Source organism: Syngnathus scovelli, chromosome 13 (assembly GCF_024217435.2).
Source record: "Syngnathus scovelli strain Florida chromosome 13, RoL_Ssco_1.2, whole genome shotgun sequence".
Lineage (NCBI taxonomy): Eukaryota > Metazoa > Chordata > Actinopteri > Syngnathiformes > Syngnathidae > Syngnathus > Syngnathus scovelli.
The window spans coordinates 8070934-8094015 of NC_090859.1; the positions used below are offsets into that span (position 1 = coordinate 8070934).

The 23082-nt window shown below is 41.2% G+C and overlaps 3 protein-coding genes across 6 annotated transcripts in view; 2 read left to right on the plus strand and 1 right to left on the minus strand.

Moving 5' to 3' along the window:
* Positions 1 to 177: 177 nt before the first annotated feature.
* On the plus strand, positions 178 to 3943 carry hspa5 (heat shock protein 5). The gene is made up of 9 exons (XM_049738295.1): positions 178 to 343; positions 848 to 1010; positions 1089 to 1320; positions 1535 to 1672; positions 1747 to 1859; positions 1940 to 2330; positions 2402 to 2639; positions 2718 to 2885; positions 2991 to 3943. The coding sequence occupies exons 2-9, from the start codon at positions 895 to 897 to the stop codon at positions 3545 to 3547; spliced, it is 1953 nt and encodes a 650-aa protein (XP_049594252.1). The 5' UTR covers positions 178 to 343; positions 848 to 894; the 3' UTR covers positions 3548 to 3943.
* A 273-nt stretch (positions 3944 to 4216) lies between these two features.
* On the minus strand, positions 4217 to 5668 carry rabepk (Rab9 effector protein with kelch motifs). Its single transcript, XM_049738916.1, has 7 exons — positions 5659 to 5668; positions 5398 to 5553; positions 5165 to 5329; positions 4938 to 5087; positions 4658 to 4807; positions 4418 to 4584; positions 4217 to 4237 (listed from the first exon to the last, which is right to left on the minus strand). The coding sequence occupies exons 1-7, from the start codon at positions 5666 to 5668 to the stop codon at positions 4217 to 4219; spliced, it is 819 nt and encodes a 272-aa protein (XP_049594873.1).
* A 315-nt stretch (positions 5669 to 5983) lies between these two features.
* The window catches only part of rgs3a (regulator of G protein signaling 3a), an 88461-nt gene continuing 71362 nt past the window's right edge, over positions 5984 to 23082 (plus strand). The window contains exons 1-10 of one of the 4 annotated variants that reach the window (XM_049738239.2): positions 5984 to 6180; positions 7951 to 7972; positions 8512 to 8576; positions 10908 to 10958; positions 11039 to 11097; positions 11658 to 11752; positions 11838 to 11906; positions 13771 to 13831; positions 15140 to 15230; positions 21962 to 22029. In XM_049738239.2, coding sequence (XP_049594196.1) covers positions 6021 to 6180; positions 7951 to 7972; positions 8512 to 8576; positions 10908 to 10958; positions 11039 to 11097; positions 11658 to 11752; positions 11838 to 11906; positions 13771 to 13831; positions 15140 to 15230; positions 21962 to 22029 — 741 coding nt within the window. In that variant the 5' untranslated portion in view covers positions 5984 to 6020. Of the gene's footprint in view, positions 6181 to 7950; positions 7973 to 8509; positions 8577 to 10907; positions 10959 to 11038; positions 11098 to 11657; positions 11753 to 11837; positions 11907 to 13770; positions 13832 to 14954; positions 15060 to 15139; positions 15231 to 15950; positions 16112 to 21961; positions 22030 to 23082 lie in introns of those variants that run through there. The other 3 variants (XM_049738240.2, XM_049738242.2, XM_049738243.2) reach the window with 3 other exon arrangements.

Genomic DNA, 23082 nt, shown 5'->3' on the forward strand with positions numbered 1-23082 from the left:
AAAAAAACTACCAGCCAGTCATCACGAGTGGCGTGTAACTGCACGAACCACGTCCCCAGTCCAGCCAATCGGCGATGACTTAGACATGTCGTCATAGACGCTTTCTACGTACAAATCATCAACGGCCAGCGTGCCAAACGGAACCAATCGGCGCGTTCCAACGCGCAGCCTCTCGTCCAATCGTTGGCCTCCACGATTGGGAAGCGGTGCCTGATTATATAGAGGCAGCGGTCGCATCATTCACTATCACATCTACTACACAAGAATACTGACAAAATCTCAACTAGCGACAAGCGAATTTTCTTGACTACATTCCAAGTTTACACCCACTCAAACGACTAAGGTATGTTCAATGTTTTATTTGAAGAGTCCTTTCATTTAATCTATTTTAAATGCCGTTTTTCCACCTAAATTTAACGTTGCACGTGTACTGTAATGTCTTAAGAACTGTTCTGTCGTGTTGCACTCTGGTACAACTGTTGGTTTTAATTTATTTTGCCATTTTAAGACATAATAATTACATGTATGTATGTGGTATGTTTTTTAAATGATTTCCCCTTTCAATTCTTTTCCCATACCGGACAAGCTAACCCCGTTAGCTAACTACCGGCCTCGGATAAAAAAAATGTAGTCGGTAATGAAAATGGATGCCTATTACAGAGGAATATCTTATGACCCACATATTTGACGTTATTGCCATGTTTATATTCAATTTCAAGAAATCCTCCGTCGATCCACGCGACTCGAGCCTTCTCCATTTAGTGTGGCTAGAAGCTAACCTTCATGAACAAGTTGGGAGACATGGAGTTATACGCCACTCATTTTTTTTCTTCTTCTCCCTGTGCAGCTTTATTCGTTTTTTCAAGGGGCTTGCGTAACAAGACGATAGCCAAAATGAAGTTCGTGTGGCTCTTACTGGCTCTGGCCAGCACAGTCTATACTGACGATGATGACAAGAAGGACAGTGTGGGCACCGTCATCGGAATCGACCTGGGCACGACCTACTCATGGTAAGATGGATGCATTTAAAACAAATGATGATGCATAATTATTCTAGTACTAATATTGACAATTTTACCCCCTATCAGCGTCGGCGTCTTCAAAAATGGACGTGTTGAGATCATCGCCAATGACCAGGGCAACCGCATCACTCCATCCTATGTGGCATTCACCAGTGAGGGTGAGCGTCTGATCGGGGATGCCGCAAAGAACCAGCTGACCTCCAATCCAGAGAACACTGTGTTTGACGCCAAGAGGTTGATTGGTCGCATATGGGGTGACTCCTCTGTGCAGCAAGACATCAAGTACCTGCCCTTCAAGGTATTATCATAAGTATATGAAAAAATATTGCCAGCTATGATTTTTATCTCTGTAGAAGATGCATTGCAATATCAATCTAGCAGCACAAATAGTTACTTTTTTAAAAATATATCACAATATTGGTAGTATTTAATGCCGTGTAACAATAGTTGATGTAGATAATGTATTACTGCGCATTTAACAAAAACAATATTTTTTTTACGGTCCTTTTCAGGTGCTTGACAAGAAGACCAAGCCTCACATCCAGGTTGACATCGGTGGTAATCAGATGAAGACGTTCGCCCCTGAGGAAATCTCTGCTATGGTTCTGACCAAGATGAAGGAGACCGCTGAGGCTTATTTGGGCAAGAAGGTACCTACAAACAACACGTGCAGCATGTCGATTTTATGAGAGACTGTGTTGTAATAAAAGTTCTATTACCTCAGGTCACTCACGCTGTGGTCACTGTTCCCGCGTACTTCAATGATGCCCAGCGCCAAGCCACTAAAGATGCCGGAACCATAGCCGGGCTCAATGTGATGAGAATCATCAATGAGCCGTAAGTGTCGCATGATAAATTATGTACTTGCCCTTAGATCTTTTTTTATTTTGTCCTTAAATTTGGCATCTTTCCTGCAGAACTGCTGCCGCCATCGCTTACGGCCTGGACAAGAAGGACGGTGAGAAGAACATCTTGGTGTTTGACCTGGGCGGCGGCACCTTCGACGTCTCGCTGCTGACCATCGACAACGGAGTGTTCGAGGTGGTGGCCACCAATGGCGACACCCACCTGGGAGGCGAAGACTTTGACCAGCGTGTCATGGAGCACTTCATCAAGCTGTACAAGAAGAAGACTGGCAAGGATGTGCGCAAGGACAACCGTGCTGTACAGAAGCTGCGCCGTGAGGTGGAAAAGGCCAAGCGGGCGCTGTCTGCTCAGCACCAGGCCCGCATCGAGATTGAGTCCTTCTTTGAGGGCGAGGACTTCTCTGAGACATTGACCCGTGCCAAGTTTGAGGAACTCAACATGGTAGGTTCCCTTAACCTGTTAGAGGGATTATGATCTGACAACCATTCTAATAAATTTCTTGTGCTGTGCAGGATTTGTTCCGGTCCACCATGAAGCCCGTGCAGAAGGTGTTGGATGACTCTGAGCTGAAGAAATCCGACATTGACGAGATTGTTCTGGTTGGCGGCTCCACGCGTATCCCCAAAATCCAGCAGCTGGTGAAAGAGTTCTTCAACGGCAAGGAGCCCTCCAGAGGCATTAACCCAGACGAGGCCGTCGCCTATGGCGCCGCCGTACAGGCTGGCGTGCTCTCTGGCGAGGAGGATACCGGTAAACTGTCGCCCTGATGCATTTGCTCCCCGATGGCTTTTAAAATACATTAACTCAATCGTTCCCTCTTCTTTTCAGGTGATGTGGTTCTGCTGGATGTGTGCCCTCTTACTCTTGGTATTGAGACTGTGGGAGGAGTCATGACCAAGCTCATTCCCAGGAACACTGTGGTGCCCACCAAGAAGTCTCAGATCTTCTCCACGGCCGCTGACAACCAGCCTACTGTCACCATCAAGGTCTATGAAGGTAAGAAGGATGCTTTAGCCCAGAACTTCTGCAAAATGAACTTACAGGCTAAAAAATAGGCCATCTTTGCAACTTGATCTCAATTGCATTGGTCTCTCGCTTCAGGTGAGCGCCCCCTGACTAAGGACAACCACCTGCTGGGCACCTTTGACCTGACGGGCATCCCTCCCGCCCCACGCGGAGTTCCGCAAATCGAGGTCACCTTCGAGATCGACGTCAACGGCATCCTCCGAGTCACAGCCGAGGACAAAGGCACGGGCAACAAGAATAAGATCACCATCACCAACGACCAGAATCGACTGACGCCCGAAGACATCGAGCGCATGGTGAATGACGCAGAGCGCTTTGCCGACGAGGACAAGAAGCTGAAGGAGCGCATCGACGCCCGCAACGAGCTGGAGAGCTACGCTTATTCGTTGAAGAACCAGATCGGCGACAAGGAGAAGCTCGGCGGGAAGCTGTCAGATGAAGATAAAGAGACCATCGAGAAGGCCGTAGAGGAGAAGATTGAGTGGATGGAGTCCCATCAGGAGGCTGATCTGGAAGAATTCCAGGCCAAGAAGAAGGAGCTGGAGGAGGTGGTGCAACCTATCATCAGCAAGCTTTATGGCAGTGCGGGTGGCCCACCACCAGAGGGCGGTGAAGAGAAGGATGAGTTGTAAGCGGGTTTAAATGATGATCTCGTCACTCACTTTAAAATGGAAAAAAAGTAACAGCTTGATGTACATATTGGACTGATGATGGGACTCATTGTACGAGAGGGAGGGGGCGGCCATACTGAATCTTCCGAAAGACTTTGAAGCGAGTTTAAGCTCGTTTGGGTGTTTTCTTCGCCAGTGGGCGGAGATTTGTCAAGCCTGGATTCTCAAGGCTCACTGCTGCTGTTCTCAGGCAGTCCTGATGGGGATCATGTAGTAGTAGTGGGGAAGGGGGGGGGGGGGGAGCACTATTGTTCATTGTTAGGCTGTCATAATGACTCCTCAAGGCTAAAAGTTATTTATTGAATTTGGTTGTTGTGTTTCTGAAAGACATTGAAATAAATGTTTCATAGAAAATAAGTTGCTTCCACTTTATTTCTTAAGGCCACATTTTGTGTTACTGAAGAAATTAGGACAAAGGTGTAGTGTGTATAATCCCTGCTATATATTAGTATGTTAAATTGTACAGAGGTTAAATTTGCTGCATCTGCTGTCTGCATCAAACATTGATGCGTTTTTGAGTCCACATACTGACAAGGATTTCATATGACAATTTCAAAACTACACGCTACTGTTGTCTTTATGCCTGAGTTTCAACATTCTTTTTTTAAATGGGATAATTCATATTTTGTGTTAACTGATCTGTGGCGACACCTAGTGGGAAGAGCTTAAAAAAATGGTTGTACTCCTGGAAAAACACTCCAATGCATGTTTGATTTAAAATTATTTTCACTTTATTTCCTTTACAGCCCATCATGTTACCACAGTTACAACACAGTCATTGTGTATGACTCCTTGTGTGTCCATCCCACCGAATACAAAAGCTAAGTGTACTGTCTCAGGACCGGCGGCCGGTGTGCCTGCAGAATCTGGGTTGGCTCTTTGCGCTTCACCGCAATCTCCCACAGCCTCTACCTTCCATGGCAGCAAACACATGCAGTGGTCCAGACGGTTCGGGGGTAAATCACCCTCAAATTTCATTAGGGTCCATTTCTTTTTTTCTGCAAACAGGTCATGGACCACTGAATTAAATCATGCTGTGTTTGAATAGTACATGATGTAAATGAATTGTACCTATGTTGAATGTGTACATGGCATTACTGGCTCCGTCTGCAGTCAGCCCACCAAGGATGTAGATGTTGTTGCCCAGTGCCATGGCCGAATGTGCGGCCACGCCAGGTGGAACGTCTCCTTCGGGCTGCACCAACTCCCACGTCATGCTACCTTTACATTGCACACATCAATTACATCAGCGTCAGACTATATAGATACAGAATCAACTATAGTTTGTGAATCAGCATTTAAATGAAATCTCATTTTACTATTTTCATTGACATACATTTGACAGTCTTACTTGGATCAAGAGAGTACATGTCATCCAAGAAATAATCATTCGCCATGCCGCCATGAATGTAGATCTTTGAGCCTGCTGCCACTACAACGTGTCCGTGTCTGACCGGCGGCTGTGCGCCTTGTGTTTCTGGCTGCGTCCAGGCGGAAGACACTGGGAAGACCACAATCATTCCGAAATTTAAACATTTCTGTGGTTGATGTGTGGAAATAAGTCAGTCTAAAACTGACCGGTATCAAAGACGTGAAGTTTCTGGTCTGAGACTGGTGATGAACCTGCTTCCCCACCAGAAAACACATATAATGAGCCACCCAAACAGGCCGAGTTGGTGTGATACGTCCTAGGACTGGGGGGCTCGCCCGTTACTGTCACATTCTCCCAGTGGGCTTTGCTTTCTGTAGATCACATCAGTAGACATATTTGTATCACGGTACTGAAACTAAGTCAGTCATTTTTTTTTTACCTGCTACTTTGACTTTTTGGATACAGTTGCGGTTGCCACTCTGCTCCGCACCACCGAACACCCATAAGCTTTGCGGTGGGCTTCCGGGCACCAACGTGCAGTGCTCATATCGAGCTTTTAGACCTTCCCAAGGCAATGCATCCCACTCAAGACACTCTAGAAAAGTCAAGAGACGATGGTTATTGCAACAACAGTTTACATATAGCAAAATACAATCATAAATGCTCAAAAAGAAAACTGCATTGATTGATTCTTAGTCACTGCTGAACATCTTTTGGCAATGCCAAGACCTCACAAATCTGTGCTTATAATGCAAACTTAATTATATAAAGGTTGTCAATAAAAAATGTTTATGTCTAAATGTTTGGAATTTTTGTTTCTAATTTTTTTTTCAGGAAAAACAAATCAAAAACAAAACAAAGACAACAGTGCAAATGTGTTTTTAAAAACATTAATTTGTATATATTTTAGTATAAGGGATGACATCTGAGCAATCTGATTGGCCGTTTACTAATCGCTAACAATCTTCCTGCCTGTGCTTTGAACATACATGCAATTGGGTAAATAATTGTTCTTTAAATGAGAGAATTGCTAAAATCCGTACTTAGATTTATAGCGTGTGTATGCGAGAAGCTGCCACCAGGATTTGCTCCCCCAACGATGAGGATCATTTCATTGCTACCATTTCCAGGCCAGTAAGTGCAGGTGTGTCCCACGCTCACGCCGGGGGGTCTCCCACTCGGTACCAAGGAATACCTAAAAGGGCAACAAGGTTGCAAACAGGTTAGTAAATGTATGCAACGAAACTAATATTGCTGCTTACCATATTCCTTGTTTGGGCTTTACTTGAGCTTCCAGCACTGGGAGAAGCTCCATGGCCGTAGATCTAACTAGGGAGAAATCAAAAAGCTGTGTATTGTAAAAGTCATGTTTCTTCTGGCAAAATATATCAACTCCTGATTAACCCATTTACAGATTCCCTGCAATTGTTACTGACGTTAGCAGCGCGTTGCTATGAACCAGCAAACTACTGTTTAGTTTTGAAACAGAGATTGTACGCTTGTAGTCTTCGTCAACCAATCGTATCGCTTCTGCTGTGAACTCACACAATTTCTGTATGAAGATTACTGCTGTCATATTGTTAAAATACATTCGACTATGACAAAGTTTGTGTTTTAAAATATTGTTTATTTGATGATAAATTGCATATACTAATAAGAGGCACTTTCATCAGTCGCCGATACATGTTTTCAGTGCATGAAAAGTTGCGACATCTTTCTGATAGAAGATCTCTGACGCTTCCTACTTCCGTCCAGAGACCGCTGCTGCATTTACTTCCAGAGCGTTAATAAACTCAAAAACACTGCTGAAACTCCCACATTCTATATGGCTGCGCCACGCGTCTAAGCAGAAAATGACGAGCTACTTTTTAAAGCATCCCCTATACCAGTTAGAAAAATCATATCATGCCTGTCACTAATTCATATTTGATGTTGATCTGTTTTCTGTCAGTCGGGTGCTAAATATTGAATATGTTGCAAGGCATCTGTGACGTACCGATACTTTGGCCGCTTGGGCGAATACAACTGCAAGAATGAATGTAATGTTTGTGGATCTCTTTCACTTTTGTGACGTTAAACGATACGTACGTAAAGGGGTTCATGGCACGACGTAAAGGGGTTCATGGCACGACGCAAACCCTCATTTCCGACATGCTGATACGAAATTTTTCCCCCTTCTAACACCTTGAGTTATATATTTTTTTTATCAATGAGAAATATAACTTGTACAGTTCATATTTTCAAAATCACACGTTCAAATGATAAACACTAGCGTTCTTTCTGGACAATAACCTGGTGCAGCGTATCGAATGCATGGTGCAGTTCCATGTTTGATCGGTATGTGGTGCAATTGTCTTGGCAGTAGAATAATTTACGATTGAGGCCTATGCATCTCAGTCCAGTCTCCCTTTTGAGCATCACGTCCTGTTTTCCCTGCTCACCCTTGGCTCTGCTATATATGCAAGATCAGCACGTTCTCCTCCTGCTCTGTGTGTATTTTTGGGCCCACTACGATCAAACGATAAACGGGAAGATTGTTAAGCGGATCTTAACCTGTTTCCTTTCAAGGAAATGCAGGATAATTCTCCTTTTGTTTGCCCTTCATTCCAACTGATAAGAACCTGATGGACCATGGGGGATTTTTGTGGCGGAAAAAGGAAGATGATTATATTTTAATGATCCAGAGGAAAAGAAACTAGACGAAAGGGGAAAGAAGAGATACATGCAGATATGAGTTTTGTCAGCAAGAATTGCATCCCCAGGTTATGTTGTATTTGAAGTGGGTGGGTGGGTGGATTAGCAACATGAGTATTAATACATCAAGTTCATCTGGGGGTTACTTGTACACTGTCGCCGGGTGGCATATCAAAATAATACATAGCTGCTTTGTCTGTTGACTCACCTTTGAACCCAGAGGTGTGTTAAATCGTTCTATGATTAATCTGGATGGATTACAGCATTGTAACCTAATCACTGTTTTTGTCCATTACAGACACAAGCACCACTGACTTAATGTGCGTATTAAAAACATGTTTTTGCCTGTTAATCTGTTGTTTGCACGTTTTTTTTTTCTCATGGTGCTTGAAAAAGAGACGTAATATAATATTTCGTTTTTATTTGGTTTGCATGTTCTTCAGGGTGTTCAGTGTGAAATATACCAACCAAGAAAATATTATCTGCCTATTCCTGAAAATGTGTCTGTGAACAATTACTGCCCATACCACATTTTACCGCTCATGACATAGCCAGGCTGGATGAAGATCCAGAGCCACTTTCAAGATGGGCTGTACTGGTTTGATTAAGCCTAAACCATTCCTGAAGGTTTGAATTTAGAAATGTTGCAGATTGTGTTGACTGAATTTACTTATTGGCTCCCGATGACCTCAGATCGATCGCATAGGATTCTTGATACAAGCAGTTGAGTTTGATGGAATTTCTGTAGGCAATATTGGACACACTTGCACCACATGCACACACACATGCGCACTGGCAGCAAGCATCACATTTCTTGGAGTCTCATTTGCGGCCGTATTCTCTCTGTGATGTCTTTTAGGGTTTACCTGCGTAAACCATCTGGAAGCTTCTCCAAAGCGCCGTCCTTCTTGTTGACAACTCATGGTAAGCATTACTGTGTAAGTTTTTGTTGTTTTTTTAATCAATAGTATATATATTTTTTATGAAAAGTCGCAATCGACTGCGAGAGCACCATGTCGGGCCATTCATCCTTCGATGTGCAAATGAGGTGGCCCTTTGCATCATTTATGGAGGGTATTATCCACACCTGCACTGTTCACCCAAAGAGCAAAGCCTCATCCATTATCCAGTATTTACCTGTTGACACTTATTAATATGGATGGGATCTTTTAAAGTAGTTATGACTGTGGCTGGCTTTAATGGCCTGTGTTGGAGAGGATTAAAAAAACATCGGAAGGAAATGCGGCTTTTTAGTCACAATGCTTGTCATTTGCAATACATGCAAAATAGTGAAACCTTGATTCAATCAAAGTCAAAGTCTGCTTTATTGTCAATTTCTTCACATGCCAAGACACACAAAGAGATGGAAATTACGTTCCCACTATCCCACTGTGACAAGACATAGTTCACAATGTCCATACAAGTAAACAACACAAGAAAAATAAAACAAGAAGGCACAATCAATGAATAAATAAGAGTGATGAATAAATAATAAATAAACAAATAACACAATAAATAAGTACAGGACACTACGCAGAAGGGGGAAGAGAGTTCAGGATCCTAATAGCCTGGAGAATGAAGCTGGAACTACCAAATTCAGCATACAGAAAATAGTGTCCAGTCCACTCAACCTTTCACCAGTGCTTTTTAAAGTGTATTCGTTCCAGAACTGGCAACAATTGCCCATCATTTGCCACGGCACCAGTAAATAGTTAAATAAACTTTGACTATAGAGCAGGCTAAAAAGTCCGTGACAGTCATATTGGCTATTTTTCAATTGTTAATGCTTTAAGGGTTTTTGGTGTGTTTTCACATCTGATCAGCTTATAAAGAAAACTTGAGTTAATAATGTTACCAAAAAAAATCAACACAATTCCTGCCATTAATTCCTGTTTGGACCAAACACGCTGAAATAATTGTCTGAAATTCTTTACACTGAACTACCCCAAATTACTTTGGTTCTCACAGAAAACACAGATAGAGTTCACTTCTTCTTCTTGATGCTTCTGTCTGCTGAAAAAGGCATTTTTTTTGTTATCACATAAAGGCTGTCAGTGTCCGCTTGGCCTGGCCTCATTGGATACCGGTGGGGTGCTTTGCTTTCAAATGTAAATGTGACAAATAAGCAGCAAAAGCAAATTAAAAGCCAAGGTGGAGAAAGAGGGGAAAAGGCACTCCTCTTCCTCTTTTTTGATGTAAATCGTTCATCCCATTTCCGACAGGGTCTCTATGCGGCACTGCAGGGGGCTACGGTGACATGAACTCCTTGTTATGAATCAAGGTCACTATGTCTTTGCTTTATCGGCAATTACAATATAATATGAATTGTTTGTTTAGCAATGATGTGACTCTTAGTATATTTGATGCACACTGGGTGATATTGTCTTTCTCCACTATGTTGTGGTTTGTTCCGAGGTGAACATTGCAAACTTCTACTAAATTTGACAGAATTTCTTCTACATTTTTTGTTGTATTTTTCTGGTAATCTAGATGTTGCCTCTCACAGGTCAGTGTTGGTACTACAACAGACTATTGGTTTATGGGGAAAAAAACTAATGGTCAGTCTTCATTGCACCAGGTTTTAAGCGTAGAGAACATTCGTCATCGTTTTTATGAATCTTTTTTTGTCGTGTGTGGTTGCTTACATTAGGAAAACATTTAGCTGTCTTCAGAGAAAAAAGTCCAACTATGGTCCAACTACATGCTCCCTTTTAAACTCATCATCAACTAATGAGAATAATCAGTCTGCTTTGCCACTTAGCCATTTTGCTTGGCCGCTTACGCATGCTGCCGGGAATTTCCTTCGAGGCTGCTTCATAACAGTCTTTTGAGTACAGCAGTTCAGATGTAGGAAGACATTTAAAACGACATTCCCGCTTTGTTCTTCCATATGCCCACATGCCAAACTCAGTGTGGGAACGACAAACATCCCCCGTACCCACCGTGCGAGTAGGGGCCCGAGGTAGCGGCGGCGTTATCAGTGCAGGCCTGGGCTCTTCGGAGCGGGATAAATTTAGACGAGCGGCACAAAGCCAATGTTAGCAGTGAGCCATGTCGACATGGTCAACAAGGCTTTAGATGGTTGTTAACAGCACTGAGAGACCAGAAGAAGGAAGGCGAGACGTGTAACTGCCTGGGAGGACATGAGACAAGACAAATGATTGATACACACGCACACACTCATGCATGCACGCACGCACACGCCAGCAACATTCATTTATAGTTGGCAATCTTCACACCCTTCTTCTTCTGCAGGTCAGCTAAAGCTGTCAATCATCCATGAACAGGAAGTTCTTGCTGTAAGTGGTGAGTTCCGTTCTATTTCCTCTCAAAATATTACTAAGTTTTGATTTTTAAAAATGACATTCAATCATTTTTGTTGACAGTTTTGGAAGCACGGGGTATGTTGCATGGGCACCAGGTGTCATGTGACTCCTATGTAAAGGTATGATATGCAATGTAATTGGGCTTTATATTTCCATCCTAGAATTGTACCACTGCTGTCTTTACGCAGTTCTGGAATGCTGCACGATGATGTGTCATAACTCAAGCGGAATACTTAGAATCCTGGCTCATTACCAACACCACATTGGTGTCAAAATTAGATTTAAAGGCCTATAATTTACTTGCTTTTTATGACTGGTCAGCCATAAATTGTGTGTGTTTTTAGAAATGAATGGTGGGCTCTTGAAGGGATAGTATCATCCTCACACCTTATATAAATTATGAGCAATTTCATTAAAAAATCTAAACAAAAAAAAGCTCAGATTTGATTGATACTCACCTTAATCTAGTTTACCTTAATTTAATTTTTAGATAAAAGTACTCTGGCCTTCTCTCACATTCCAAAAACATCTGTTAATTGAAAACAAAACTGTCCACAATTGTAAATGTGACTTGCTTGTCTTGATGTTCCTTGCGACTGGCTGGCCATCAGCCCAGGGTGTTTCTCTTGTCCAAAGCTAAAAATGTTGCCAGTTTTTGTAACGTGACTTGTTTTGTCAGGTGGGCATGTTACCAGACAGCAACCACAGAGAGCGGCAGAAGACGGCAACAGTCCATCAGTGTAAAAATCCTGTCTTCCTACACACCTTTTACTTGTAAGCAAACACACAATCTACTCCTATAGAACTTTTCATCATGCTGACGTGACTTTTTTTTTTTTTTAATATATATATATAACAGTGTGGTATGTGACAAGGACCTTCACAAGCGACTGCTCTTCACAGTGTGGAACTCTTACTGCGCCTCCAGGTATGCATGCTCAGGTTACAGGGAAAAAAAAAACTCTTGAAATGCATTTTTTTGCTTACCAGAGCAGCAAAATACCCTTTACTTTTTTATTTATTTTAATAATTAATGTTGCCATTTTCTTCTTTGTATGTGTGCATGTGTTGCTTTGTCACCTCTCCCTCAGCAGAAAGGAAAAGGGTCAACGCCAGGGAAATAGGACATACCATGATTCACGTGTGTGTGTGTGTGTGTGTGTGTGTGTGTGTGTGTGTGTGTGTGTATGCGTGTGTGTGTGTGTGTGTGTGTGTGTGCGTGCATGTGTGAATTTTGAACATATTCAGAATTTCCCTGCAACAAGAAAAATCACAAACAATTCAGCTGTTGACAACAACAACAATAAAGATGTGGGAGACTAAAACATTTTTTTTAAATCAGACTCAATGCTTAAAATTGTGCGACAGCCCACAGATGAAGATTATTTTTAACTGTAGGACGACAAGCATGTCGTGAGGCTAGCAATATTGCAAACTGGGGACACGTGCCATCACTACTGCTTCCATTCAACAAGCCGTCCTCAGCACCTGCTTGGAGGCGCACACCCACAGAGCAATTTTGTAGAACAAATGAAATGCGTGTAAATCCTCCTGGCCCTGTGCATCGCAGATTATTTCTGCGTTGATAGATTAAATTTATTGTGTGGTGGTGCAAGCTGACTCAAACTATGTTTGGGAATCCCTTGTTTGATTTTGGCTTGTTGGTGAGGTCTGTGCTGCACACTTTTGTGTTTATGCACGCTTGATAAATAAGGTCCCTGGTTTGGACCGTTTCTGGGGCACAGATTAAAAGCGATTTGCTCATCTTTGGGAAGCAATTAAGCCTCATTCCATCCAAACGTCTACTGGTATTTATTAGGATGAGACACGAGTAACAGCCGCAATATTCTTCTGAGGCCTGCTGCAGTGACCACATTCCAAAGAGCTGGATTTATTAAAAGCAGAAGGCTGGTCTCGAGGAGAATTCATAAGAATATTGCACAAATTGGATACATATTTTTTGGTTACTGAAAAATACTTCTTGCCCCCTCTCTATGGATCATAAAACTAAGTCCCTCCCACTTATTTCAGAGCAGGATCACATATCAAAATCAAAATAATTCAATATAAGTGAAGCAATGGTATCGCGATACTTTGCTGCATTCGATATGGTGGTAACATTTGCATCATCGGCATTTTCATCAAGACTGCTTATTATCCGAAGTAATAGCTTTACTTTGAGCCACCAGTACAGGCTTTTAACATGCTTATTGCTGATTTATAACTAATTTATAAACAGTTAATGCACCACCTTTTTTAAGGGTACCCACTATGTAAAGTGCTACTCTAATTATTTTTTAATCTGTGCATGTTGATGGACAATGAATACTCTAATGATGGAGACTGATAACCCAATGAAAATAATTTTCATTGCCCGCCCAAAAGAAGAGAGACCGTGTCTACCAAATATGCTTGATAAATAGCATTTGTCCCGCTCGAGTATTGAAAAGAAAAAAAGGTTGAATAAGTGCAATTTCATTCATCCAAGGGCAACACACATTGAAAAACCACATCAAAATATGAATCTTTGTTGTTTTGTTCTACCTGGCCCCCAAATGCATGGCCAATCCTTCTTTTGATTGAACACAATGGCACCGAGGTTGATGAGGTATCTCAACGCAAAGGACAAGATTTGTTTTTTGTGATCATAATCTGCATTGGATGTATCCGTGAAAGGCTTAAAAGCAGAGCTGAACCTCGTGTCAGTGAAAAGAAACCTTAGACCACGGTGAAGTTGCCTCATTGAGCAATGTGTTTTCAATTCCGTTTATTTTTTTATTTTATTTAAACAGGACGAGTGTGCTGCTGGGGTGCATGAGCTTCGGCGTGCGCTCCCTCATGCAAACTCACAAGGTGAGTTCACACAGTTCAGGTACGCTCCACAGAGCTTCTCACACTTTCTATGTGTGCATGTGTGTAGAAGAGAGAAAAAGGCATGGAGTGCGTGTCTCCACCAGACCATGAATCTAACAATTTAGTGCAATGTGAATGATTGGCAGTGGCCTTAATGCTCGAGAGCAAACACTTTGGGGTTACCAATGTTAAGCCACATACTTGCACGCGCGCGCACAATTCTTGTGTTAGTTTCATCTCACAGAGGAAATGATGACATCTCGGATTAGAAAGTTTACAGTGGATAGATTTTTCTTGTTATCACCAATCAGAATTCAAGTTGACAAGTTGGTCTGAGAAGCTAACCATACTGCAGCTACAGCAGAAGCTAGCAATGTTATTTTTTAATTTAAATTATTTAGCAGAAATACAGGACTGTCTCAGAAAATTTGAATATTGTGATAACGTTTTTTATTTTCTGTAACGCAATTAAAAAAAAAAGGCATGTATTCTGGATTCATTACAAATCAACTGAAATATTGCAAGCCTTTTATTAATTTAATTTTTGTTTTTTAATTGCATTACAGAAAATAAAGAACTTTATCACAATATTCAAATTTTCTGAGACAGTCATGTACATAGCATTTTTTTCATGGCATACTAAGCTTTCAAGTCTCATGTCTTTTCGCATTCTCTCTTTTGTTTTGTTTTTCATTTCTAAACCTTTTAGATTTTTGGAGGGTAACCAATGGAGAAATAATATAATATAATAGTGTAAATCCCTCCCTGCATACTGTAGCATCCTCCCCTCCCCCCTTTGCTGTGTCCCACTGCCTGCAGAAATCTGTCCACTCGGCTAAGATGCTTTTAAAGCGGAGATTATTGTTACTGTCAACATCATGGCATTATTTAGTACAATCAGACTGGGCTCACGCTTGTTTGGATGCCTGTGTCCAGTGTATGTGTGTGTGCGCCAGTGTCAGATGACGTATGCCCTTGTGACGGCAATGTCCTTGTTTTTGCATGAGTGTGTCCACATCATTCATATTACAAATCAGACGCCTGCTCCCTCCACCCGGATAGTTTTATGTAACACACACACAGAATTGCACACACCATCTGGCTCACAAGGCAGAAGTGCAGAGGGGAGGTTGGGGGGTGTTCAGAGATGGTCATCAGCTGCTGGAAAAAGCTAAAGGATAGTGCATAGTGACTGCGTGGGCCCTTGAGAAATTCTATATCTCTCTGTGTGTCTATCTGTCCATTCTTAATGCTTTAGATATTCCAGCTTGATGCTGACATGCGCATTATCAACTTTCACGGTGCTAGGAGGTCCGTGGATGGTACTACCTGCTTGGGGAGGAAGTGGGCGTGAGGAAACATCTTAAAGTGCCTGCAGAAGAAAACTCGCATGACACCGGTAAGAATTTTTCATATCCTGAACTACAGCACTGTGCAAAAAAAAACAAAAAACAAAAACATACACATATGGTAAGCACATCAAATTTAACTTTTAAACTTGAAATTCTAAGCTTCTATTATTTTATGTTAAAACACATACAGCACCAATATTTTTATTTCTATTTCTATTGTAAATTTAAAACAAACAAATAGAAAAACAGGTGCCGCAGTAACTGAGTGCAACTTTGTGCTACGTGATGACGTACATCTATTGTTTACATTTTATGACCGGCTGTGATAAATCAAACGGTTCCACTGACACGTGAACTGTGTGGTGTACATTTATGTCTTCAATTTTAAGTTCCTCTTTATGGTTCCTCACGCTATAAAGCAGGAATTTGAGGGGGGAAAAGAAATCCAAATACCAAAATAGAATCGTTTTTTGTGTTTGATGACTCTGCCTCTTAAACCACGCTCGCATCTTTAATTTATAAGTTGTCAATAATATGTAATTATAAAATTAGTTTGTATGTTATAGTATACGTATAATAGTCATATTTGCTATCAAGGGCACATCTAGGGATAAATATTTGCCAATTCTTGCTTGTATGTGTGACGGGCCTGTGGCTTCTTTGGATGTTTAAGCCAGGGATTAAACGGGGAAGAAAGTGAGGGTTTAGGAGAGTGACTACAGAGAGAGAGGGGGAGGGAGGGGTTTCTGGACCAAAGCCTGCTGCCGCGTCACACTCGCCATAGAGCGACACGGAGCTTACTCCTGTGCTACTCCGCTCGCGCTACTGGTGTGGATGTCCCATTCACTCCATACACCTTGATGTGCATGATGGTTGTGTGTACGTGTGTGTGTTTATGAGGCTCCTCAGTGACGACAGCCTACATTAGGTGAGTACTATTACCTTCTTTGCACAACAGAAGTAAAGTTGCAAAGTCGTTTAAGATCATGCCTCGAGTCCTCCTCCTCCTCATCCACCTTTGTGCATCTTTAATTCCTTTTAGTCATCACAGGCTCACTCCCCTCTTTTTTTTTTTTACCCCCAATTCTTTCTCCCATTTTCGACCCCCGCCTGAGACCGCCATAACCCTCTGACCCCTTTTAAGCAGCTTAGTTTACCTTCTTCAAACGGCTGTTCTTGCACAATGGATTGAGATCCAAGAGTTGTTTCAAACTAATTTTGGCTGTTTGATTGTTAACAAGCTAGACAAATATTGAAAAAAATCCTAATGCAATTGAAACTGCAACCACAGTAATGAACATAAGGATAAAAAAAGAGATGACGCCCGTTTATCTCACCCCGGTATGTCCCATTTTTATATATATATATATATATATATATATATATATATATATATATATATATATATATATATATATATATATATATATATATATATATATATATATATATATATATTTTACACAGTCTTATTTGGGTACCGTTGTGACAATGTCAATTGGATTGGATTGCTCTTCTACTACATCTCAACACAGTACAGATCCACTCCGTAAAGTGGCGGTTTTGTTTTCATCATGGTTTACTAATTTTACGGGCTGACGGACACCTTTCCCAGTTTTTGATTGTGCTTGGCCGAACTCGGCTACTCTACATCTCATGCAACTTTAAAACGAGTTTTCCCTCAAGTGGAAGTGTGGGACGGGATGAGGCAGCGGCAGCAGACCATAGCAAGGCTTGTTCAAGGGTTAGTCGGACTTCTACATGCTAAGATATTTTTAATAATGTAGATAGGAGTGGAGCAGCAGAGGAAGTTGATTTCAGTGGAAAACAAGCACATCTGGCTTCAGATTGTGATCAGCTCATGCAGTGGTAATACTTGCCCCACTACTGTCTCATCAGATTCATATGCCAGTGTGCTGTCTCTCTCGCATTCTCTCTAGTGAAGGGGCTGGGGATGGGGGGGGCGTGTGTGCAAACTCATGCACTTGAATATTGCCAGGCCAGCTGGCAGAATGTAGGCCATGGCTCTGCTGCACAATGACGTGCACAAACACGGAAATGATCAAAAGCCCATTTAGTACAATACAACGGTGTGTGTGCGCATGCCCTCCTGGTCCATCTTTGGGACCATGTTTTCAGATAGTCTTTAGTCTGTTACGTTATTGTAACAATGTTTAGAGATAAGCTAGCACTGCACCTCCGTAATGTTTATTCCAATGATGGTTTACAGTCTAAACAGTTTATGTGCAGGAGTGAATTTCGGAGTGTGACGGCCAGGACCGGTAGAGTTGCTAAAGTGTATGCACTCACTGGGCCGCAAAATATGAGCTTATAATTAAATAAATCAGTAAAATAATGTTTTGATGTCATATCAAATTGATCGTATTATTGTGGTTGTGGTTTGTGGTATAAACATAAGAACAAATGCTAAAAGTAATATGTAACAAAGTAAATGGCAGGAGGCTGTCTGGCTTCAGAAGAATGACAATTTTTGATTGTGGGGCAATTGGAAAGAAGTATAATAATAGTAATAATAATAATTAATAATACATTTGCAGTGCAAAATAGTTCTCCAAATAATTAACATACTAATTGATGCCTATCTGATTGAAAACTGTCCTCATAAAATATGAATATTAAAATGATATTTTTTTAACTAAAAAGATTAAAATGAGAGTTCAAAGTACCTTTACAAATTCAAATGAGACACAAATAAATATAACATTTTATTATAATAAATACAACTACGAGTACTGGTGCAGCAGTATTGCATTAATACTGCAATACTGCAAGTTTAACAAGTGATATGTTTTTTTGTCAGCTAGCACGACACCACTCTGACACATTGATATACGTATATGTCAGTAGGTTTGGGGAATTTAATGTAAGACATGAGCATTGAGCATTTAATATTCATGGGGCAAAAGGGGCCCTTTTTTATAACTCAAAACAACAGTGTTAAATCTTGCAGTACAAATGAGTGGAGCAGATGAAAATAAGGTTGGGAATAGACGGACAGGACTATAACTATTTGCATATTCAAAGGTGGGTCAGGGGAGCTGTTCAGTGCTGATTAAAATTTGATTACTCAGAATCACATTTTTTTGTACTAAATTGCCACACATTCCTTTTACACAATATAATACAACAATATTGGAAATTAAATATCACTTTTCCACTCTGAATATATAAGACGTCAAACAAAAATACTCTACCCGGAAAGCAGACTCAAGAGGCTGTGCCAGGAGACCATTTTTTTTTTTTTTTTTTTTAGTTCTTTTGTCCCAGACAAACTGTCACTCTGTCTGCATGCTCCTTATCTTCCAGACGATGACAACTAATTATACCGTAGGGCTGCAATAAAACCCTGCCTCCTTAACTTCTATTGAGCGTGTGCCGAGGGGCGGTACCCTTAAAAACTGTGCGTGAATGGCAGCCAAACATTCCTCAAATGCAGAAAAATGACATGGCAATTCTTTTTTTTTTTTTTTTTGATAACCCTTTGAAGGCTATCCATCTTATTGGTGAATTTAACACATTAAAATCAAGCTTTAGAAGATGCACGTCAGTAGCGAAGCACCCGCATTCCGCTGTAATGACAAATATCAGTGGAGTGCTCCTGGTATTGTAAATAATTAATGGAGCAGGCGCTCCCTTCTAACATTTTACTCGCAGTTTGGCGTGGGAACTTAGAGTACTCATCTGTGCTTGCTGCTGTGTGAGCAGATCTCCCCCCGTCGTGCATATATTAAAAATGCCTGTGTCTAAATGAAATGGACGACTGTTAGCTTATTACACTATTATACACATGGACAAATGAGCCTGGGAAAACAGCCTGATTATTTCATGTTTGTTTTAGTCTGGTTATGTTAGTGGTGGCCTTTCTGTTTCATGTTAATTTTTTTGGCCCTTTTTGCTGATTTGGACTTAATGTCTTTGTGTTTTTTCCACGCTTATTGGTGCACCCACCTGGTAGTCATCAGTTATAGGCTATTCCATGTTTTTATTACCATTGTTTATCTTTCCTGTTTATTTTACCCCCGCAAGCATACATTTGATCCAGCGTTGTTCTTTGTTTTATTTTTCTTGTATTTGGAACGCGTGTCTTCTCTTTTTTCTTCTGCTGTATGACTTTAATTTTGCTGTGATTGGCTGTCCTGCATTTCATGACAATGATATTAGAGTTTTCAGAATGTTTATTCAATTTATTAAACCCCCATTTGGAGATATGAGAAAAAACAACTTGCCTGCGATGTTGCTCTAACATTGTTGCCTTAAATATCAATCATTTATATTTAAAAGTTTTTACAACATATTCTTTTTTTAGGCGCTAAAATATTTCACCTTATCCTCTCATTAATACTTTGATTGCATTTAGCTTTGTTGTCTGATCTTCTATTCTATTGCCCTAATTTACCAATTTTGCCCTTCTCAGCCTTCGCCTGAGCATCATCATCATCCCTTTTTCTTCATGTCTTTTATGAAAGCCATCGAGACACAGTTGACATGATGCTCCCCGGCTGTGTCGGCACTGCAAGTGAAATGTGTCAAGCGTGAGCTGATCGTACACGGCATGCCCGAGAGTCTTTTAATATGGCGCCGTCATGTGATAAATGAGTCAGTCGCTTGCTTCGTGGGCATAGACATTCCAAAGCAGCCAATAGAAGTTTATATGCATTGTTAGTTCACATTTGCGTCTTTTTTAATAGGTGATTGTCTTTTTAGCTAGTTGTGTGTGAAAATCCCAACTACTCTACTATCAACAGGACTACAAAAAAAAATATTGCTACTTGTGGTTGCTGTATAGCTGCTATTCCCACCCTTCAAATCAAATCAAGTTAGTTGGTTTTCAAAACAGAAGTCTTGTTGCCCATTGTTTTAAAGTCAACGGTTTAATTAATTCATTGGCTATAATCTACTGATTGATGTCGAAACGGTCTAGAGCTACAAGTCTCCACTTTATCCATCAAAAGTTTGTTTGTTTGCTGTTGTCGTTAGGTGAAAAGTGGGAGCGAGTGTCAAGTGGATGAGTGGGCTTGACAAGAGTCGAGTCGACTTGTTCACGCTGGAAGACTGCCAACATCTTTATTTCCTTTCTTTGTTTTTTTTTTTTGTCTCTAATCTTCCCTTTCCCCCTTTTATTCCCTCCCGTGTATACTTTTCCCACTGGCCGCTGCCTCCACCGTTTATTGTCGCTCCGACTCTGCCTCTGTTTTGATGTCAGTCATGCTTCCAGCTGCTTCCACGCCATCGTGCCCGATGTCCTAAGCAGACAAAAGGCTTCACTCCTGGGCCTGACGCCAGCCAGGTTGCCCCCGCTCTCTTTCCCTGCCGGACCCCTGAAGTTTTCTGAGTCAGATGGAATCTTCTTTTTTGTTGTTGTTTAATCTTCTGCATTTCCATGGAGACCGCAGCCGGGAGACTGGACCATGTACTCTGGGCTTTGCCCAAAACTTGTCAGAAAAGGATGTGTGTAATTTTCTTTTGTCAGTGTGCACGGCTTTTGGTTGCATCTGAACTTTACAAGTGCCAAGTATTTCTAACTTAACATTTCTGCAACCCACTTTTGCCTGTAATACTTTTTCTTGGTGATACTGTAATTCGTTTTGCCCGACAATAAAGCAGGATTAGTTAGAGGATAATAAATTTTTTTGACAAACAGGGGACAGCTAGTTGGCTAGTTAGTGACGTGTGGAAACTATTTGGATAGTTGCCGAGGTTCCCGTCAAAGGCAAGGCATTGAAATAAGCATTGAAATAACTCCTATATATATATATATATAATAAGGCATTAAAAATAAGTTATAATATATTCTTAGAACTAATCTTTATTTTTTTTGCCAATGTGATAGCATGTGCTGATACAGAGAAATGTGAGAGCATGTGCTGATACAGAACATTTGAAAAAAGACCCTGAAAATATTCTTGCCTATGACAGGTTATATGCAGTTCCTTTTTGACTGTGCAGGATTGTACATAGTTTGTGAAGTATGAGGAATAACATGTATTGGGCCACATTATGAAAATACTGACAGTCTATTTAAAATAGTTTTTATTTACATCATTTATATGTATTAATAGTCTACTGGAAATGTAAAAAAAAAAAAAAATCTGTTTACCTAATCAAGTGTTTGGTGAGCTGATACAATCCCATCTCAGTCAATTAATGGAGACGTGACCGAAAAGGGCGTGGCACTAGGAAAAGATGGCTCGAATGGATTTGCCTTATCTTCGGGAAGTCAACTAGGAACTTTGCAAGAAGAGGCAAACAAAGTGACGCGACGAGCTGTAAACACAGAAACGGAATAGGCATCGAGGGAAAAATCCACATTGTGGCCAGCGTGCTGAATACAGCCTTTATTGAGCATTAGTTAAAAGGGACACATGAGGCGGGAGTCTCCTGTAACTATGGAAACCCTCCCAGGAGCCCTGTGACGGACGGATAATAGAGTGAGAGAGGAGTTCCTTTTCTCTTCTTCAGCCCTCCCTCCTCTTCCCTCCCTCTCACTTGTTCTCCCTTGCACTCCTCCTCTCTCAGGCACTTTTGTGAGATCCTCGCATCTTGTGGGATTTTACCAAAGTCTGCGTTGAGAAGTTCAAGTCACAGTCCTTGCTGGACAGTGCTCACATCAATTACCCTCCCCTTATCTGAGACACATTTTTTTTATGGACTCTCAGAACTGTTTTAGGGACTTTTGCATCCAAAGGTGGTTTTGTGGCAGCTGAAATGTGCTCCAAAGGCACAGTGTCAGCCCGTGATTCCTTTGTCTACATTTCAGAGGCCGTGCTGTCGAACCATGGTGCTGCCCCTGAGACACAGCAACCTGAGAATATGCAATGCTTAACGGTGAGTAGCGCACCTCTTTTCATTTACGTTTTCGAATGCGTGCATAGTCACAGCTGATAGGACTGATGACCTCGAAGAGGGGTCGGTATTCAAGAAACTCATCATGCATAAACACGCCCTCACTAAGTTAGCGGTTGTGTTAAGTTCCGTGTCACACATTCCCAGACCATGGCAACTAATTGAATTCAGTCTTTGGGGGTTGAATGGTCAGAAATAACAAGAAAAAAAAAAATGAAATGGAAAAAATGTTCCCATGCTTGACTGACGATGTATGTCAAGATGCCTGTTTGCATGTGACTTGAATGTGAAGCGAAAGGATGGCTTCTCATGAAACAAGCTGAATTGTTTACCTGACAAGGCTGTTGCAGAAATGTAAGTCCCTTTTTGTTTGAATTTAAAAAAAAGTTTCTGTACAGACAATGAAACGAGGATGCTAGACCGGTCCTCTGTTTATGACAGCCAATTGACTAATTCATGCTCACGTGTCACGTGACCGCCATACTTACTGTTTTTCATCAGCTTGTTTAATAGCCTAGAAATATTTTTCATGTACAAATATTTACTGTATTTCTGACTTAACTACTTTCTTCGTGTAGATTAGTGATTTCCAATTCCTGATGCAACTCTGTTGTAAACTGAAGGTAGTTGATGATGCCGCTACATTTGGCAAACTGTTAAAAAATGCTCACTGTATGAGTGTCTCGGTTGCACAACAATAGAGACAATGGTTGAATGAATGAATGATTAAACTCTGGCAGCAATATTCATACAATCATGTTTGAGTGGAGAGGCTGCGTTCTCCTGGCCTCCCTCATTTGCCCTCTTATGTATATCTCATCGTGAATCAGAGCAACAGATGATTGTGACGTTTGTGTCGGGACAGTCTCACGGGAGAGTGGAAGGAGGGGCAAAGTACATGCATGGGCTAAATTCGAGGGCAATGGAAAATCTTATGAGACTTTCATCTTTTTCGCTCTCACTTTGCCCTTGGTCCTCCCTTCATATGGCTCATCATCCTTCTGGGCTTTTTACACTGATGACGCATGAGTTTTT

Bases quoted from the DNA above. Each gene is read 5' to 3' on its own strand.
- hspa5 (XM_049738295.1), top strand. From the start codon at position 895: ATGAAGTTCGTGTGGCTCTTACTGGCTCTGGCCAGCACAGTCTATACT. The intron at 1,011-1,088 runs GTAAGATGGATG...ACCCCCTATCAG, and splicing joins CTGGGCACGACCTACTCATG to CGTCGGCGTCTTCAAAAATG. The intron at 2,331-2,401 runs GTAGGTTCCCTT...TGTGCTGTGCAG, and splicing joins AGTTTGAGGAACTCAACATG to GATTTGTTCCGGTCCACCAT.
- rabepk (XM_049738916.1), bottom strand. The intron at 5,088-5,164 runs GTCAGTTTTAGA...TGGTCTTCCCAG, and splicing joins ACTTCACGTCTTTGATACCG to TGTCTTCCGCCTGGACGCAG. The intron at 4,238-4,417 runs GTACACTTAGCT...TCTTCCCACTAG, and splicing joins CGGCCGCCGGTCCTGAGACA to GTGTCGCCACAGATCAGTTA.